Below are 19,525 nucleotides of genomic sequence, written 5' to 3'. Positions count from 1 at the left end.
TTGTTTCATGTTTTTGAAACTTGCTAAGTGCCTTTAGCCAGTTATTAACTCCATCATTAACAAGTGCATCCTTTCTGACATTTTTGCCAAATACCCTACAAGGAAAGCAGAAAGCAGCATTTTGTTTAGCTGAGTATTCCAGCCATTTGAAACTTTTGAACCACTGTTCCTTGAAAGGCTCTTTTCTGTGTGCCAAACTGAGTATGAGGGTATTGAGACGGCTTTAACTGTTTAGGAGCAGTGTCCTTATCCCCTAAGTCTGAACAGATCTCTTCTGTCTGCTGCTTTGGCTTGGTGCTCTCTCTGTTGCACTCCCTCTGTCTCTTCATTTCTTTCACTAGTCAATTCCCTCTCATCCCTTATGGACTCTCCCTGTTGTTTTCCTCCTCCTTTATTATGAAAAAAGTGGTGTAAAATAATGTTACAAAAAAAAAAAGCAATATAGGCTACTTAATGCCAATAAGTTTGTATAGGATTATGAGTAGTTACTGTTTTGCTTGCCACTATTCACTATATGTCAATTCATTGTTGTTGTTTCCTCACCTGTTCTTCCCTTTAATAATGTTATTTTAAAAAAACTGTTTTTGTTTGTTTTTTTTTTCACTCGAAAACATTTTCCCCCAAAATATTATAAAATGACTGATAACATGACGTTCGGCCGAAAGGCGGGCCACGTGGTCACGTGACCTTGCGTCTCCAGGAAGCTTCGTCGCAGCTGATTAATATTCATGAGCGCGCTTCCGCCAGGAGCGTGATTGATCTTCATGGCTGCTCTTTCAGTCAGAAAATGCGGCGATATCTTCGAGTTTTGTTCGTCTGCACGCTGTTAGTCTTCTGCTCACTGCTCTACATCTTTAATCAGCTCGTGTCGTCTCTGGAGCGCGCGGATCATCGGGAGCGAGCGCCGCGGACACGCGCAGTGGACACGGGCCTGAGTGGACGCGCGCAGGATGACAGGTAAACAAACAATAACACACACAAGATGTACAAAATCAACCTCACAACATCATATACAAACATCTGTGCAAAGATCTTCTCGACGACACAAAACTGAACTTATATACACCGGACTCATGAATTGAATGCGGTTGATACTCATATAAGACAGTTGTTTTAATTGAACGGTTGTTTGATGGATTTCTAGTCATTTAAGCCTACTAATGTACTCGGGCTGAAGCTGCTAACATCGAATTAATATTCATAAGCTTCCTTGTTAAGGCCCTTTATGCACGTCGCGTAGAAGCAGTTAATTCGCCCTCCCACCGGCCAGGCTTTCAGCCAATCAGCGACTCCTACTGGGCTTACGTCATGTTACATAATTAATATCCATGAGTCAGGTCATCTCGAGTTCAATTTTGCAAATGAATGGTTTGCATTTTATTGTTTTATTATTAAGTTGGCTTGAGAAAGCCAACTTACTGATATTCTATTTAAACTTAATATTATTATTATTCTTCTGAGACTAAAATTTTCAACTGCTACTCCTCCTAGAGCTTTAACTCTACAAACTCCAAACTCAGCCCAGCTCTTCAGACTGATCTGAAGTTAGTTGCTATATCTTTTTAGACTGATCGGACTTATACTTTTCATTAAACTGAAGATTAAAAATCATAAAAACTCCCATAGACTTGCATTGAAAAGCCTCTGCTCAACTGAACATTCCGTCAAACTCCAACTGTCAAAAATTCAAATCTAAACACACTGAAGCCCATTAGACTCAATCAGACTAACCTATGTACTATTACTAACCCATTCAAACTCATTTAAACTCATCTATCTATCTATCTATCTATCTATCTATCTATCTATCTATCTATCTATCTATCTATCTATCCATATTCAAACTATATCTATCTATCTATCTATCTATCTATCTATCTATCTATCTTCAAACTCATCTATCTATCTATATTAAAACTCATCTATCTATCTATCTATCTATCTATCTATCTATCTATCTATCCATCTTCTGACTCTATTCTATCTATCTATTCTCATCTATCTATCTATCTATCTATCTATCTATCTATCTTCATAGCAACACTCTAGCAACTATCCTAACCAACCTAGAAACCACCCAGGGTATCCTAGCAACCTCATACCAAAATCTTAGCAACCACCCTGGGTACCCTAGCAACCACATAGCAACACCTTAGCAACCATTCAGGGTACCCTAGCAACCACATAGCAACACCCTAGCAACCATCCCAGATACCATAGCAACCGCATAGCAACACCTTAGCAACCACTCAGGGTACCCTAGCAACCGCATAGCAACACCCTAGCAACCATCCCAGTTACTCTAGCAACCGCATAGCAACACCTTAGCAACCACTCAGGGTACCCTAGCAACCGCATAGCAACACCCTAGCAACCATCCCAGATACCATAGCAACACCTTAGCAACCACTCAGGGTACCCTAGCAACCACATAGCAACACCTTAGCAACCACTCCTGGGTACCCTAGATCTATCTATCTATCTTCTGACTGTGTCTATCTATCTATCTATCTATCTATCTATCTATCTATCTATCTATTTATATATCTATATATCTATATATCTATCTATTTTATCTATCTCAGACTGAATACCATCAAACTTAAAACTTTTTAAACTTCTTAAACTTTTCTAACTTTTCTAACTTTTCTAACTTTTTCCGACTTTCTGGCCAGGCTTTCTCAAGCCAACTTAAAGTTTGTCTTGACGAACTTTTTTATCTAGTTAGTTTTATTATTGTTATTATGCGTTTTTATTGTATTCACCGATTGACTTTTGACTTTTTCTTGTTAGTACAGTCAATATTAATACTCAATACTTTAGATTTCAGGAACCACTAAATATGATTAAAAAAAGCATGTATAAGGACCCATTTCCCCACTGTAAATACTGTACACATTGAAAATCTTATTTTCTTTATTTAGTTGGATATAATTGTATTATTACTGTTATTTTTATATTAATTTAATATTTGTATATAATATATACAAAATATATTATTTATATTTTTTTACATTGATAGTTTTTTCTAAAATCCCCATACACCAGTTTGAAAACCTGGGTTAATTATTACATATTTTTATAGATCTATAATATATTTATTTACAAACCCAAAAAAGTTGGGACCCTACAAATTGTGAGTAAAAAAGGAATGGAATAATTTACAAATCTCATAAACTTATATTTTATTCACAATAGAATATAGATAATATATCAAATGTTGAAAGTATTGGCTCATTCATATCAAATATTGGCTCATTTTGGATTTCATGAGAGCTACATATTCCAAAAAAGTTGGGACAGGTAGCAATAAGAGGCCGGAAAAGTTAAATGTACATATAAGGAACAGCTCGAGGACCAATTTGCTACTTATTAGGTCAATTGGGAACATGTTTGGGTATAAAAAGAGCCTCTCAGTGTCTCTCAGAAGTCACGATGGGCAGAGGATCACCAATTCCCCCATTCTGCAGTGAAAAATAGTGGAGCAATATCAGAAAGGAGTTTCTCAGAGAAAAATTGTTAAGAGTTTGAAGTTATCATCATCTACAGTGCATAATATCATCCAAAGATTCAGAGAATCTGGAACAATCTCTGTGCGTAAGGGTCAAGGCTGGAAAACCATACTGAATGCCCATGAGCTTCAGCTCTTAGACAGCACTGCATCACATACAGGAATGATACTGTAATGGAAATCACAACATGGGCTCAGGAATACTTCCAGAAAACACTGTCAGTGAACACAATCCACCGTGACATTCACTGTTACCAGCTAGAACTCTATAGGTCAAAAAAGAAGCCATATCTGAACATGATCCAGAAGCGCAGGTGTTTTCTCTGGGACAAGGCTCACTGTTCGGTCGTCAGAAAACTGGAAAACTGGGATGCCATGTCATCCAGACTAAAGAGGACAAAGACAACCCAAGTTGTTATCGTTGCTCAGTTCAGAAGCTGCATCTCTGATGGTATGGGGTTCATGAGTGTGTGTGGCATGGGCAGCTCACACATCTGGAAAGAAATAGAATCACCCATAGAAAACATTTGGTGCATCATAAAGAGGAAGATGTGATGAAGAAGACCTAAGACAGTTGAGCAACTAGAAGCCTGTGTTAGACAAGAATGGGACAACATTCCTCTTCCTAAACTTGAGACGCTCGTCTCCTCAGTCCCCAGACGTTTGCAGACTGTTATAAAGAGAAGAGGAGATGTCACACAGTGATAAACATGACCTTGTCCCAACTCTTTAGTAAACAGGTTTGTATCTGGATGAGAAGGCTGGTTGTTCTGCACAGCTGAGAGTGTGTGTGACTGAGACGTGCTGGTGTGTGTGTGTGTGTGTGTGTCTCCTGTCAGGTGTGGTTCAGACTCTGTCACTCACTGGGAGCCGTACTGGAGAATCAGCCGTGATGTTTGCCCAAACCACTGCGTTACGGACTCGGCTCCTAGGTACAGACCGTCGGCTCTAGATCTAGATGGGTCTGTCTGTGAGCGTTCACTGTTCGTGTGTGTGACACGGCTCTAGTGTTGAGTGTGTTCTGCTGATGACACTGATCTGTGTGTGTGTCTGGTGCAGGTCTGCTCCTCAGGACCCGGTCCAGCTGGCCGTGGTGGCCTGTGGCTCCAGACTGGAGGAAACACTCGTCATGCTGAAATCTGCTGTCCTCTTCAGCCACAGACACTTGTGCTTTCACATCTTCTCAGAAGACCACCTCCACGCCGGATTCAGACAGGAGGTGAGCACGTATATGAGGAATATACACGGTGGTGTTAGGGTAAAACTGAATTAAACAACACTTTTAGAGGATTTCTCAGACCCGATGTAAAATACAGAAGTGACAAACATGATACAAGACTGTAAATGCAGGAAACCAGACAATATAATAATAATAATAATAATAACAAAGAAACAACAGAGATGTATTTATAGTTGTTCTGATTTGAAGGATTTTAGAGTAAACTGTTAGGTTTAAGACCTCTGACTCAAGAATGTTCACAGAGAGGCTTTTGAAATGGATTCAGATGTTTTAGGATCAATGTGAGCAGGTAAATATTGCTATTTTACTGATGCGTGTAAATAAAAATGATTAAACCTTTACTCTGTTTTACTTCTTGCACTAAAACATCTCGGATCGTTCTGGAAGAGTTATGAACAAAACAGTAACATATAATGTTTGTTCAGGGTTTACTGATCTTTAATAGTTTTCTCAAAATGTTAGATCAGAACATGGAATGTCTACATTCATGGAACAGATTTAATAAAATAGTTCTATTTGTTTGATGTTTTTAAATGTTACACTTCAGAGAACACTCAAGAGTAACATTCACATGTTTGAAAAATGATCAAATGAAACGTTCAAATAACCGAGATTAGAATGTTCAGAGAAACACAATAGTAAAGTTTTAATAATTTAAAGCAAACATTAGCATGTGTGTGTGGTCTGGGTAGATGGAGATATGTGGTGGATATATTACAGCTTGATGTTAAATCTGAGAGAAGCAGCACACACTGATCTTCCTGAAATCCTGTGTGTGTCGTGCAGCTGGAGTCGTGGCCGCAGAGGTTTCGCTCGACGTTCAGCTACAGCGTTTATCCCATAGTCTTCCCCAGTGAGAACGCCAGAGAGTGGAAGAGACTGTTCAAACCCTGCGCTTCTCAGAGACTCTTCCTCCCCGTGAGTATCTTTTCTGTTGGAAATATCTCACTTTACAGAAGTCAAACCGCAGTGAGTTACACACTGATTCCTCCAGTAATGAATCAAGTGAACGGTGCAGCTCTGTGTAGCACAGAATGGAGTGCAGTGTTTGGTGGTGTTTGAGGAGGCGGGTGGTGTCAGTGACGGAGTGCTGGTGTGTCAGCTGCTTCTGAAGCAGGTGGACTCTGTGCTGTACGTGGACACAGATGTGCTGTTCCTGCGGCCGCTGGAGGACGTCTGGAGCTTTCTGTCCCGGTTCAACAGCAGTCAGGTGGCAGCCATGTCCCCGGAGCACGAGGAGCCACGCATCGGCTGGTACAACCGCTTCGCTCGACACCCGTACTACGGCCAGACCGGCGTCAACTCAGGAGTCATGCTCATGAACATGACCCGCATCCGACACACACTCTTCAAGGTACAGTCCTCCGGGATACACACGCATGAGGACACACACCATACACATGCTGTTCTCCTGAAGTGTGTGTATTTCAGCTCTGCATCTGTGAACCTGTTAACACCAGATGGATATTTCGGCTCAGCTGATAGTTATCCCATCTGAGACTGTCTTTAATGGACACGGAGGAGTTAAAGAAAATATTATAAAATATTGAAGACATGATGGCCGGTGTATATTACATTTCAATACTTTCACTTTCTCTTTAAAATATTTGTAAAGTTAAAAGATAAAGTGTTTGCATTGAGATGCAATAGATACAGGCCAGAATAGTTAAAAAATATTCAATAATTTGATGACTAACATCATTTGTAAGAGTATACATTTTTAAACTCATTTTATTAGATGTAAGTAATAATAGTCATGTTAACATTTCAGTGCATTTAATATATTTGATCATGTTTCAGTTTAATTCACTCAAGGGTTAACAGAACTATTGTTACTTTGATCTAATAAAATGATAAAGAAATATGAAAATATTATATCCTGCATCTCAGTGTTATATATAGAAATATTAACCTCAAATTGAAAATATATAAAAAAAAAAACGTTTAAAGAAATTAATAAACTTACATCTCTAATGTAAATGCACATTTGAACCCTTAAATGTTGATGAAATCAATGCAGGTGTTTCTGGTTTTGATGAGTGATGTGTCACCAGCAGAGGTCTCTGTTGTTCTTCTGTTGCTCTTCTCATATTTCCTCATTACTGAAGAGGTTTCATCATCATTCATCTGTCAAACATGAGTCTGAGTGAGAACAGTTATGTAAAAACATGCATAAAGATCACCCACCTGAGACGGACTGATGAGTGTGTGTGTGTGTGTGTGTGTCTCTGTGTGTGTGTGTGTGTCTCTGTGTGTGTGTGTGTCTCTCTCTGCGTGTGTGTGTGTGTCTGTGTGCGTGCATGCGTGCGTGCGTGTCTCTGTGTGTGTGTGTGTGTGTGTCTGTGTGTGTGTGTGTGGACAGAATGACCTGGCAGCGGTGGATCTGAAGTGGGCTGATCTTCTGATGCCTCTGTTACACAAGTACAAGCTGAACATCACGTGGGGCGACCAGGACCTGCTCAACATCATCTTCCACTATAACCCAGGTACAGCTCTCCCTCCTCCTCCTCATCTTCATCATCATCACCTGTAGATCTGCTGCACTGATTCTGTGTGTGTGTGTGTGTGTGTGTGTGTGTGTGTGTCTCTCTCTCTCTCTCTCTGTGTGTGTGTGTGTGTCTCTCTCTCTCTCTCTCTCTGTGTGTGTGTGTGTGTGTGTGTGTGTCAGAGTCTCTGCTGCTGATGGAGTGTCTCTGGAACTATCGTCCTGATCACTGTATCTACGGCAGCAACTGCATCAGCGCTGAACACAGCGGTGTTTACATTCTCCACGGCAACCGCGGCGTTTACCATGACGACAAGCAGCCCGCCTTCAGAGCTGTTTATGACGCCATAAAGCAGGTGAGAACTGAAACGATACATGAACATTCTGTTCATTTGAAATGAATTACAATTAAACATTTAAAAACATTAAACTGACTTCTCTCTCTCTCTCGCTCTCTCATATATATATATATATATATATAGACCTAAAGTTTGGAAACATTACTATTTTTTATGTTTTTGAAAGAAGTTTCTTCTGCTCATCAAGCCTGCATTTATTTGATCAAAAATACAGAAAAAAGTTATATTGTGAAATATTATTACAATTTAAAATAATAGTTTTCTATTTGAATATACTTTAAAAAAATAATGTATTCCTGTGATGCAGCGCTGAATTTTCAGCATCATTCCTCCAGACTTCAGTGTCACATGTAACATCAGTCGATCACATGATCATTTAGAAATCATTCTAATAGCTTCTCTTTTGTTTTTAGTATTCTAAAACAGTATCACATGTTCTGAAATAATATTAAGCAGCAGAACTGTTTCCAACTTTGATAATGAATCATCATATAAGAATGATTTCTAAAGGATCATGTGATAATGATCCTAAAAATTCAGCTTTGCATCACAGACATAAATGATCATTTAAAGTATAATACATTTAAAAACTATTATTTTAAATTATATATAGTAAAAATATTTCACAATATTACTGTTTTTTCTGTATTTTTGATCAAATAAATGCAGGCTTGATGAGCAGAAGAAACTTCTTTCAAAAACATTAAAAATAGTAATGTTTCCAAACTTTAGGCCTGTACTGTATATATATACATACTTACTGTCTATATTATATTTCTGTATTTCTATATATATTTCAGCTAGTTTGTTGAACTGAAATAAAGTTTTCAAAACCACATTTTATTTCAGCTAGTTTACAAGCAATTTTTTCTCAGTTTCAGTCAGTTTTACTTGATCTACTTAAAAGTAATAATAATAATAAAACTTATATAAACTTAAAAAACAAAAATGACAAAAAATGAGAAAACGCCACAAAACTACTAAACCATCATAAAACAAAATTCAACCAGAGTAAATGTATTCCATACATATGTAAAAATTACTCATTCTAATTAAAGTTCAAATGAAAATGCAATTAAAATTTAATTCAATTCAAGTTTATTTGTATAGCGCTTTTTACAATACAAATCGTTACAAAGCAACTTTACAGAAAATTATGTTTCTACAATATTTAGTAGTAGCTTATAAGTGGTGACTGTCAGTTTGTGCACGTTTGACAGGATTTGTAGAAAATTAATACAATACGTATTCAGCCAGACGATGAACATTATTAATATTAATAATTGTTATATGATGCAGTCACACTTGCAGCAATATTTGTTAGTTCTGTTGTTGATTCAGGGTCAGCATCATCTGAGGTACTCTGAGGGTCAGCATCATCTCTTCTCAGGTGTTCTGGATCCAGACTGAAGCTTGTGTAAATCCTAGTTACCACGGGATGAAGATCCCAGCAGAAACAGAGAAACACATAGAGACATCATTAGCATAGCTGCTGATCCAACAGAGTTAAATTAATTAGTTTAACCCAAGCTAAAGAATAAGAATGTGCATTTGATCAGATGCAACTACACTCACAATTTAAGAGATACATTATTCGTATGCTTGACGAAAGAGATGTGTTTTTTAATCTAGATTTAAACAGAGAGTGTGTGTCTGAACCCCGAACATTATCAGGAAGGCTATTCCAGAGTTTGGGAGCCAAATGTGAGAAAGCTCTACCTCCTTTAGTGGACTTTGCTATCCTAGGAACGACCAAAAGTCCAGTGTTTTGTGACCTTAGGGAGCGTGATGGGTTGTAGCGTGGTAGAAGGCTAGTTAGGTACGCAGGAGCTAAACCATTTAGGGCCTTATAGGTAAGTAATGATAATTTGTAACTGATACGGAACTTAATAGGTAGCCAGTGCAGAGACTGTAAAATTGGGGTTATATGATCATATTTTCTTGACCTCGTACAGAGTGTGTGTGTGTGTGTGTGTGTGTGTGTGTGTGTGTGTGTGTGTGTGTGGACACCTGTTCAGGTGTGTGTTTGCTGCCAGAGACTGATCTGATCCAGCTGGCAGCTCTGGAGCATCAGTGTGTGTGTGTGTGTGTGTTCTTCACACAGTTCACACTCGCTGTGGGCCGTCACTGAGGTTCAGCTGTGAACACAACAGGAAATAAACCATAGATAATAAATAGATGAGTGTATTGTTCTGGCTAGCAGAACACAACAACAACTAATATAGAGCACCGTGTGATTTACTAGACCTGGGGTTTACAAACCGGGGTCCAGGGAGAGGTTAGAAGAAGCTCTCTCTCTCTCTCTCTCTCTGTATATATATATATATAAATATAAATTAAGTTAAGAATAAATAAGTAAATGAATGAATAACACATGTAACACTACAGTATTAGAGTGATTCATGAGGAATCAGATGTGGTTTGATCTTTTGAACTGATTCACTGATTCGCTCTGTACGGAGTGATTCGTTCTAATGTGTTGTTCTTTGAGTCTGAATCTCAGAAACTCATCAGTGCTCGAGATCAACTGAAACCAGCACTGATGAGATGTTTTTATCTTTTTAAAGATACACGTTTTGTTATTATAGATGTTATGTATTTTCATTCTGCAACATTTGAGTTGGGTAGGCTGTGTGTGTGTGTGTGTGTGTGTGTGTGTGTGTGTGTGTGTGTGTGTGTGTGTGTGTTGGTCATCACGGTCAGTGGTTTCTCGTATCTCAGGAAGTGTGGTGCATCATTAGCTAAATGAGCTGCCATTAGCGGCGTCCCATGATTCATCTGGCTGCGTCTCATAGTTTCTGCTCTCACTGAGTTGATGTCCAGATCACACAGAACGAGCTGCACGTCCATCAGACAAGAGTCTCGTGTGCTGCATGCTCTTCGTTTTATCTCAGGACCAACACGTCCTTCTTCTCTTCAAACATAAAGACAATGAAAATGAGCTTTTGGGATTATCAAGTGTGTTTAGCATTGTGACAATATTTTTATGATATAATTCTCATCTGTAATGCATTCATAAAATATTAATTTATTAATTTTGGATGATTGTATTTCTCATCAACAATGTAATTATTAGTTTTTTTATTTTTATACAAAAACCTACAATTGTGTTTATAGACCAGGTTTATTGTCATTAACTAAAACCTTATTAAAACATTATCTGAAATATTAACATTTAATAACATAATAAATAACATAGAAAAACAGTAGAGTATAATAACATGTATAAAACTTATTTTATTTCTACTAGTTGCCAAGGCATCGATTTTATTAAATTTGACTAAAACTACAACTGAAGTAAAATTTAATAAGAGCTATACAAACAATTAATGATAAATGTAATAATAATAATAACACAACAAATGTGCTACAATTTTAAGAATTTTTTAAAAAGAAAACAGAAAATATGAATATTTAATTAAACATGTACTACAAGTTATAAATAAAAAAATATAAAATATGAAAATATACAAATAAAAATGTTAAATTGCAATAAAAACGATTATAGTATATTAATTGCATTAGAGTAACACTAATAAATAATTTACATTTTATGAAATTTAAAGTAAATACATTTTTTGTATTATAGTAATGAGACTTCAGGAAAAATCTGCAAAAAAACAATGGCACACACACACAAAAAGAATGCTCCTGAAGTATGTTTAATTTCCATTTAAAAAATTTTTTTATGAATGAATGGATCGGTCTGACTGATGTGTTCTCTTCTCTCTGGTGGTCAGTTCCCGCTGGATGGAGATCCTCTGCGAGGTTTGCTCCTGCCTCTAGAGGAGAAGCTGAAGAGCGATCACTCGTACTGCGGCCGATCTCGACTGGTCTTCACCAAACGACTGCGTCAGAGCGTCACAGAGCTTCAGGAGGAGCAGGAGCGCTCCAGACCAGCAGAGGTTTGAGTCTTCAGAGCTGATCGACCTCACACACCAGCAGCTGACAATCACACACACACACACACACACACTGAGAGCGCGAGAGGGTCGCGCTCGTTAACCATCACAGACCTCGTGTCCTCAGATCATCAGAGACCAGGATGAGTGTGTCTTCATCAGTGGTACTCTCTGGGTTTCAGATCCCTTCACACACCAGACTCCTCTCTATCTCTGTCTCTGTGATGATATTCAGTGTTTTCTCAGAGGTATATTTGTGAAAATCAGTTCAGGTTTAGAGATTTACACACAACATCAGTGTTTTTATGCAAAGAGTTGATACATTTGTATTATAATTGTTTTTGATCTTTATATTGTATGTCTGGAAAATATGAATGTGGGATTTTACGGTTATTGTGATGCTCAGTACCATTTCAGAATGATTTACAGTTTTAATTACAGTTAATAGAATTATAACTATTCTTAATTATAATGATCCTGTTTGAAACGGTGAGAAGAAAGATTTAGATTTAGGTGAAACTGTGTCTAGATTACATTTCACCAAAGAAAGAAAGACAAGAAATTAATTGAGTTAATTTAAATTTAGTAATTATTTTTATTGATTAACTATTAATTGGTACATTTGTATAGATATATATTACAAATAAATGTTTTTTTCAGGTAATTTGTAATGTTTTTGTGTTTGTAATGCTCTGATATGTTACTGAGAAATGTACTGATTAATTTAAATGTAGAAATATGAAAATGAGCCGCAGGTTAAAGAAATATTTGAATCGTCTGTGGTTGAAATCTAATAGAGTCTGTATTGGCTCTCATAGTATATTTTTGTAATAAAAGTGTTTTCTCTGAGTTCTTGTGAGCAGTGTCTTCATGAGCGAGCGCAGGATCGATCTGAGCAGCTTCACAGATGTTCAGAGATCGCACAGTTCCTGCATCACATGATCTGAGAAACACACGATGATCTGAGAGAAACCCTGCACCTTGAGAAAGAGAGACGGACTGGAAGCGCTGAGGCTCATCTGAGCTGGCCCAGTGTTTGCTGGGAGCAGGCATACACATGTGTTTGTGAGTGGCTGCTGGGATAGCGATGCTAGCTGGAGCTTTAATGTGAGGTTTGGTTTTAGGCTAAATCACGCCCTCGGCTCCATCACTGCAGCACAGACATACATTAAAGCCGTGAACGGGAAACCAGCCGCAGTGCTGGAAGCCCAGGAGCTGTTTGGGAAATGAATGAGGTGCCAGAGTCTGAGCAGAAACTGGAGAGCAATCAGGCAGAAATGTGTTTTAGCTAACAGCCCACAGCGTCACGGTCGAACAGAGAGCAGTGATGTCACTTAAGTGTGTCTGTTCGGAGGCTTTTCATTGGCTGTTCATTTATAGTGTCCCAGAAAGATGAAGCCTTAAAAATGTTCATTTCTTCCGTGCCATTTATTTATTTTGGTCAGTTTTTTGTTATTTGTTTGATCTGGTTCCCGTTCAAGATTATTTTCTGCACCAAATAAAAATAAAACTATGGATATAATTATGACTTTTTATCTCCCAATTCAAACTTTTTTCTTGTAGATCTTTGTAAAAAATACAGAATTAGCAGAAAACAAGTCAGAATTATGAAATTATGTAGATATGTGATATAAATTCAGAATTATGAGATAATTCAGAATTATGAGAAAATTCAGAATTATGAGATTATAAACCTGTAATTATGGCTATTAATGCAGTATTGTGTTAAACTCAAAATTGTGTGATAAAGACTCTGAATTATGAGATATTAACTCAAAATTGTGTGGCATAGGTTTTGTTTTTGTATTTCATAATGTGTAAATTGAAGGATTATTTTTGTAAATGATAATTACATTTAATGTGTAAATGATGACTCACTATTTTATTTTACCATAAAAAAGACAGAGCAAGTGTGTCTTTAAACCTCTTGACATTTCTGACATTTAAGGTCCAAATTAAGCGTAGTTTAGAACTGTGTTAATGGCAGATGAATGAACACAGAAGTGTTTTATATTCAGAACATGATAAGTGCAGTTGTTTCATTCTGCTGGTTATAGCACGAGACTCAAGTTCTCAGTTCAAGTCTTTATGAATGAGACTGAAATGAGATTTAGTTTTACAGTTTTACCTGCAGTTCTCATCTGTTGGGATCTGGTATTTCCCCGTAATTGGAGCGGGATGACTTTCATGTTGAGCTTTATGGCTGGTTTGTGGCAGAAATCATCATGTGTGCTGCTGTGCTGTAGTTATATAAGAGACTATCAATCATTTCAATTGAGCTGCTGTTAGTGGGAAAGTGTAGATGACCTCTGGCTCTAATCAATGAGCCACTTCAAGTGTTCTTCAGGACCCAATACTTGCCCTCTCCACTGTATTGAGAAACCGCTCTAAACAAGCCGAGCTGATTTATGAATGCTGGGCTTGGATTGGAAATCAGTCTGAAACGGGCTTTCAGTGATCTTCATTGATCTTGTTTCACTTTAACGGTTTATTCCTGCTGTAAACCAACAATGATCAGATACAACTTTGGTTTAAAGTCAACATAAAATTAAACATATATATATACACAGGAACAAAAACACAGGAAAAAATGTGGTATTATTCTAATGTAAATCAATCTGTGTTAAAGTGTAATGTATTTCTGTGATGCTCCGCTGTATTTCCAGCATCATTCCTCCAGTCTTCAGTGTCACATGATCTTCAGAAATCAGAATAATATGATGATTTACTGCTCAAGAAACACTTCTGATTATTATCAATGTTGAACACAGTTGTGTAGAACTTTACAGGAATAGAAAGTTCAAAAGAACCGCATTAATTTGAAATATAAATCTAATATAATATAAGGTCTTTACTGTCACTTTTGATAAATTTTTGCATACTTGATGAATAAAAGTATACATTTTTTACTTACGATAAAATTTTGAATGGAAATGCATCAGTTTCCACAGAAATATTGTGCAGCACAACTGTGTTCAACATTGATAATAATCATAAAATGTTTCTTGAGCAGTAAATCATCATATTATTCTGATTTCTGAAGATCATGTGACACTGAAGACTGGAGGAATGATGCTGAAAATACAGCGGAGCATCACACACACACACACTGAAAGCGTGAGAGAATTTAGTTTTTGTTATTTTTAGTAGTGTTTTTTGTAAATCCTCATGTTCCTGATGTCTTCTCACTTCAGTCTGTTCTTGTGTGTGTTTGCCAGACTCATCTCAAACACTCGATCCTCTGCTGGTTTGGGTTTTCATTGTTTTCCAGTGAATCTGAAGCATGATGGATCGAGCCGAGGACGTCCACGAGACGCTTGTTCTCCAGTTATTATCAGTATATGTACAGATTCTCTGAGCGTATGATGTGAACAGGGCTGAGCTTGCTTTAATAACAGCTCATGTTTCTGATCTGAATTCAGGAGCAGCGTGACTTTGTAAACTTGGTTAATGAAGTCTAACGACAGGCTGGGAATCAATAATTCATTCTCAACTCTCTTTATGACTGATGATGGAGCAAACTCAGTCTGAAGAGCAGAATCTAGTTGTTTTTCTGAAACTGATTAGTATTTGAGGATTACTTTCAGAAATGCTCCATTTGTTTTAGAAACTTCATTCACAAAGAGTTCATTGACCAGTTGCTTTGTTGTGCTAATATTTCCAAGACTGGCAAATAAAATATACAAAATGAGGATTATTATCATTAACTAAAACTATTAAAATATTTTGTTACTTGAAATAAATTAACATTAACTCAACGAAAAAAGGCAAAAATTTATAAAAACTACATAGACAAATAAAAAAAGACAAAAACATTAATAAAAAACAAAAAAGCATTAAAAAGGATAAAAAAAAAATAAAGTTACTAAAATGGAAACAATCACTAATTATTTTCTAATGAATACAACAATGTTTATAATATAAATGTAAAAAAGAATAAAAACAAAATAACAAAAAATATATATCTAGATAAATTAAATGAAAGGATTAAGCTAATAAAAAAACAATGTAAAGATGAAAAAAATACAAATTATTTAGCAAATGACTAAAACTACATTTACAATATAAATGGCAAATATGGATATAAATAAAAAACACAAAATGACTAAACCAATAAAAACTGCAAATGCATTTTATATATTTATATATATATATATTACTAAAGCTAAATCTAAAATATGGATGGAAAATATTTGTAAGAAATCACTTAATAAAAAAATAAAAATAAATAAAAACAAGCATTTGACCTCAAATTAAAATAGAAATGGAAAGTAACAATGAAAAGTAATTCAGGATATTAATGAAGACTAATGAAGACGTGTGTGTGACTGAAGTGTGTGTGTGTGTGCAGGACGTGTGTGTGACTGAAGTGTGTGTGTGTGTGTGTGCAGGTCGTGTGTGTGTCTGAAGTGTGTGTGTGTGCAGGACGTGTGTTTGGCTGAAGTGTGTGTGTGACTGAAGTGTGTGTGTGTGCAGGACGTGTGTTTGACTGAAGTGTGTGTGTGTGTGTGTGCAGGTCGTGTGTGTGTCTGAAGTGTGTGTTTGTGCAGGACGTGTGTGTGACTGAAGTGTGTGTGTGTGCAGATGTGTGTGTGACTGAAGTGTGTGTGACTGAAGTGTGTGTGTGTGCAGGACGTGTGTGTGACTGAAGTGTGTGTGTGTGCAGGACGTGTGTGTAACTGAAGTGTGTGTGTGCAGGACGTGTGTGTGACTGAAGTGTGTGTGACTGAAGTGTGTGTGTGTGCAGGACGTGTCTGTGACTGAAGTGTGTGTGTGCAGGACGTGTGTGTGACTGAAGTGTGTGTGTGCAGGACGTGTGTGTGACTGAAGTGTGTGTCTGTGCAGGACGTGTGTGTGTGTGACTGAAGTGTGTGTGTGCAGGACGTGTGTGTGACTGAAGTGTGTGACTGTGCAGGACGTGTGTGTGACTGAAGTGTGTGTTTGTGCAGGACGTGTGTGTGACTGAAGTGTGTGTGTGCAGGACGTGTGTGTGACTGAAGTGTGTGTGACTGAAGTGTGTGTGTGTGCAGGACGTGTGTGTGTGACTGAAGTGTGTGTGTGTGCAGGACGTGTGTGTGACTGAAGTGTGTGTCTGTGCAGGACGTGTGTGTGTGACTGAAGTGTGTGTGTGCAGGTCGTGTGTGTGACTGAAGTGTGTGTGTGCAGGCTCTGTGGTGTGTGTGACTGAAGTGTGTGTGTGTGCAGGATGTGTGTGTGACTGAAGTGTGTGTGTGCAGGACGTGTGTGTGACTGAAGTGTGTGTGTGCAGGCTCTGTGGTGTGTGTCAGACGCTCAGAGCTGATGAAGGTCTGGTCAGGGTTTGTGACGCCTCTAGAGCTCCGCAGGATCATCATTAGTCAAACACACAGCTCAGTTCAGCTCATTTCAACAGAGTTATTCATGTGTGCTGCAGGACACTGAGACGGAGCAGAAATGTGATTGTGTGAGACTCTGATCTATGTGTGAGTTTAATCAGATACAAACAATCATTTATCAATTCCATTTGAATGAATGAAAGAATTATGCATTTATATAGCGCGTTATGTCTGTAAATGTGCCTCGCCTGTGGGATTTTATCATTGGTTTTCTGGTGAAAAAGGTCTAATCACTTAGTAAAGTCACAGCTCTCTCTCCTCACTCATAATGTGAATCATTCATGTCTCTCACACTCACTCACACACTCACACACGCTTGGCTAATGTTCACTATTAGCTGTATAGCAGTGATTCTTGCCTAAGGTTCAGAACGTAAACACAGCAGCGTTCCAGAAATCTTTTCCCATTAAGGAGCGTCTCAGATTCTCCGGAGGCATGTCTGTCCGGACGGAAGGGTTCATCAGTTCCGAAGTGGAACTGCAGCCTCTGGGCACCACGGCAACGGAACGCTGATGTTCCCATGGTGATACAATCTCCCGTTTTAATTGAATCCTGGTCTGCGCTGATGGACAGCAGTTAAACTTCCCTGTGAGATTGAAGCGATGCTGTGATGTCAGTGAACGCTGGAGGGAATCCCTACATACAGGAATGACAGGTGACATGTCCAGTAATGAAAGACCCCGGTATTAAGAATCAGAATCAGAATGAGCTTTATTGCCAGGTATGTTCACACATATGAGGAATTTGTTTTTTCGTGACAGAAGCTCCGCAGTACAACAGAATGACAGTGACAGAACAAAAAACACAAAATGGAATAAAAAAATAGATAAGGAATGAAAATATACAAATTGACAATGTATGGCAGGTATATTACAGTGAGCATTATGTATGTACAGGTATATTATGTGAAAAAAATTAAGTGTACGCTAAGTGTGTGTGTTAGATAAGTGTATGTATATATAAATATAAATAGTGAAGTGTGTTCTAGACACACTCTTGCAGTTTAAATCTAAAGATCCATCTCTTTAACCTGGCATACACATAACATACTAATATGCTTTTAATATCCAAATCCGTTAAAGTATTTTTAGGCTGCATTAATTAGGTAAACCGGAACCGGGAACACTTCCCATAACACTCTATGTACTTGCTACATCATTAGAAGAATGGCATCTACGCTAATATTAGTCTGTTTCTCTCTTGTTCCGAGGTCACCGTAGCCACCAGATCCAGTCTGTGTCCAGATCAGAGGGAGGAGTGTACAGAGGAGTGAAGGAGTGTACAAATGAGTGAAGGAGGAGTGTACAGAGGAGTGAAGGAGTGTACAAATGAGTGAAGAAGGAGTGAAGGAGTGTACAAATGAGTGAAGAAGGAGTGTACAGAGGAGTGAAGGAGGAGTGTACAGAGGAGTGAAGGAGTGTACAGAGGAGTGAAAGAGGAGTGTACAGAGGAGTGAAGGAGGTGAGTACAGAGGAGTGAAGGAGTGTACAAATGAGTGAAGGAGGAGTGTACAGAGGAGTGAAGGAGTGTACAAATGAGTGAAGAAGGAGTGTACAGAGGAGTGAAGGAGGTGAGTACAGAGGAGTGAAGGAGTGTACAAATGAGTGAAGGAGTGTACAGAGGAGTGTACAGAATAGTGTACAGAGGAGTGAAGGAGGAGTGTACAGAGGAGTGAAGGAGGTGTATACAGAGGAGTGAAGGAGGAGTGTACAGAGGACTGAAGGAGGTGTATACAGAGGAGTGAAGGAGGAGTGTACAGAGAAGTGAAGGAGGTGAGTACAGAGGAGTGAAGGAGGAGTGTACATAGGTGTGAAGGAGTGTACAAATGAGTGAAGGAGGAGTGTACAGAGGAGTGAAGGAGGTGAGTTCAAAGGAGTGGAGGAGTGTACAAATGAGTGAAGGAGGAGTGTACAGAGGAGTGAAGGAGGTGAGTACAGAGGATTGAAGGAGTGTACAAATGAGTGAAGGAGGAGTGTACAGAGGAGTGAAGGAGGAGTGTACAAATGAGTGAAGGAGTGTACAGAGGAGTGAAGGAGGAGTGTACAGAGGAGTGAAGGAGGTGAGTACAGAGGAGTGAAGGAGTGTACAAATGAGTGAAGGAGGAGTGTACAGAGGAGTGAAGGAGGTGAGTTCAAAGGAGTGGAGGAGTGTACAAATGAGTGAAGGAGGAGTGTACAGAGGAGTGAAGGAGGTGAGTACAGAGGATTGAAGGAGTGTACAAATGAGTGAAGGAGGTGAGTACAGAGGAGTGAAGGAGTGTACAAATGAGTGAAGGAGGAGTGTACAGAGGAGTGAAGGAGGTGAGTTCAAAGGAGTGGAGGAGTGTACAAATGAGTGAAGGAGGAGTGTACAGAGGAGTGAAGGAGGTGAGTACAGAGGATTGAAGGAGTGTACAAATGAGTGAAGGAGGAGTGTACAGAGGAGTGAAAGAGGAGTGTACAGAGGAGTGAAGGAGTGTACAAATGAGTGAAGGAGGAGTGTACAGAGGAGTGTACAGAGGAGTGAAGGAGGAGTGTACAGAGGAGTGAAGGAGGTGAGTACAGAGGAGTGAAGGAGTGTACAAATGAGTGAAGGAGGAGTGTACAGAGGAGTGAAAGAGGAGTGTACAGAGGAGTGAAGGAGTGTACAAATGAGTGAAGGAGGAGTGTACAGA

General features: G+C 38.4%; 1 protein-coding gene across 3 annotated transcripts; it reads left to right on the top strand.

Annotated features, from left to right (window-relative positions):
- Positions 1-733: 733 nt before the first annotated feature.
- LOC113042985 (glucoside xylosyltransferase 1-like) lies at positions 734-12,346 on the top strand. Of its 3 annotated transcripts, none has more exons than XM_026202040.1 (8): positions 734-957; positions 4,351-4,443; positions 4,571-4,730; positions 5,538-5,669; positions 5,854-6,105; positions 7,114-7,237; positions 7,420-7,592; positions 11,336-12,346. In XM_026202040.1, exons 1-8 carry the CDS (start codon positions 788-790, stop codon positions 11,504-11,506), a joined length of 1,275 nt encoding a protein of 424 aa, XP_026057825.1. In that variant the 5' UTR covers positions 734-787; the 3' UTR covers positions 11,507-12,346. The 3 variants fall into 3 exon arrangements, with proteins under 3 accessions (XP_026057825.1, XP_026057828.1, XP_026057826.1); XM_026202043.1 differs by lacking the exon at positions 11,336-12,346 and adding an exon at positions 11,185-11,229; XM_026202041.1 differs by lacking the exon at positions 4,351-4,443.
- Positions 12,347-19,525: the final 7,179 nt, after the last annotated feature.

The sequence above is a fragment of the Carassius auratus genome, chromosome 25, assembly GCF_003368295.1.
Source record: "Carassius auratus strain Wakin chromosome 25, ASM336829v1, whole genome shotgun sequence".
Classification (NCBI taxonomy): Eukaryota; Metazoa; Chordata; class Actinopteri; order Cypriniformes; family Cyprinidae; genus Carassius; species Carassius auratus.
This window is presented reverse-complemented; position numbering and strand designations above follow the sequence as displayed.

Coding starts and splice junctions, on each gene's coding strand:
- LOC113042985 (XM_026202040.1), top strand. CDS start 788: ATGCGGCGATATCTTCGAGTTTTGTTCGTCTGCACGCTGTTAGTCTTC. Junction 958..4,350: donor GGACGCGCGCAGGATGACAG/GTAAACAAACAA, acceptor GTCTCCTGTCAG/GTGTGGTTCAGACTCTGTCA. Junction 4,731..5,537: donor ACGCCGGATTCAGACAGGAG/GTGAGCACGTAT, acceptor TGTGTCGTGCAG/CTGGAGTCGTGGCCGCAGAG.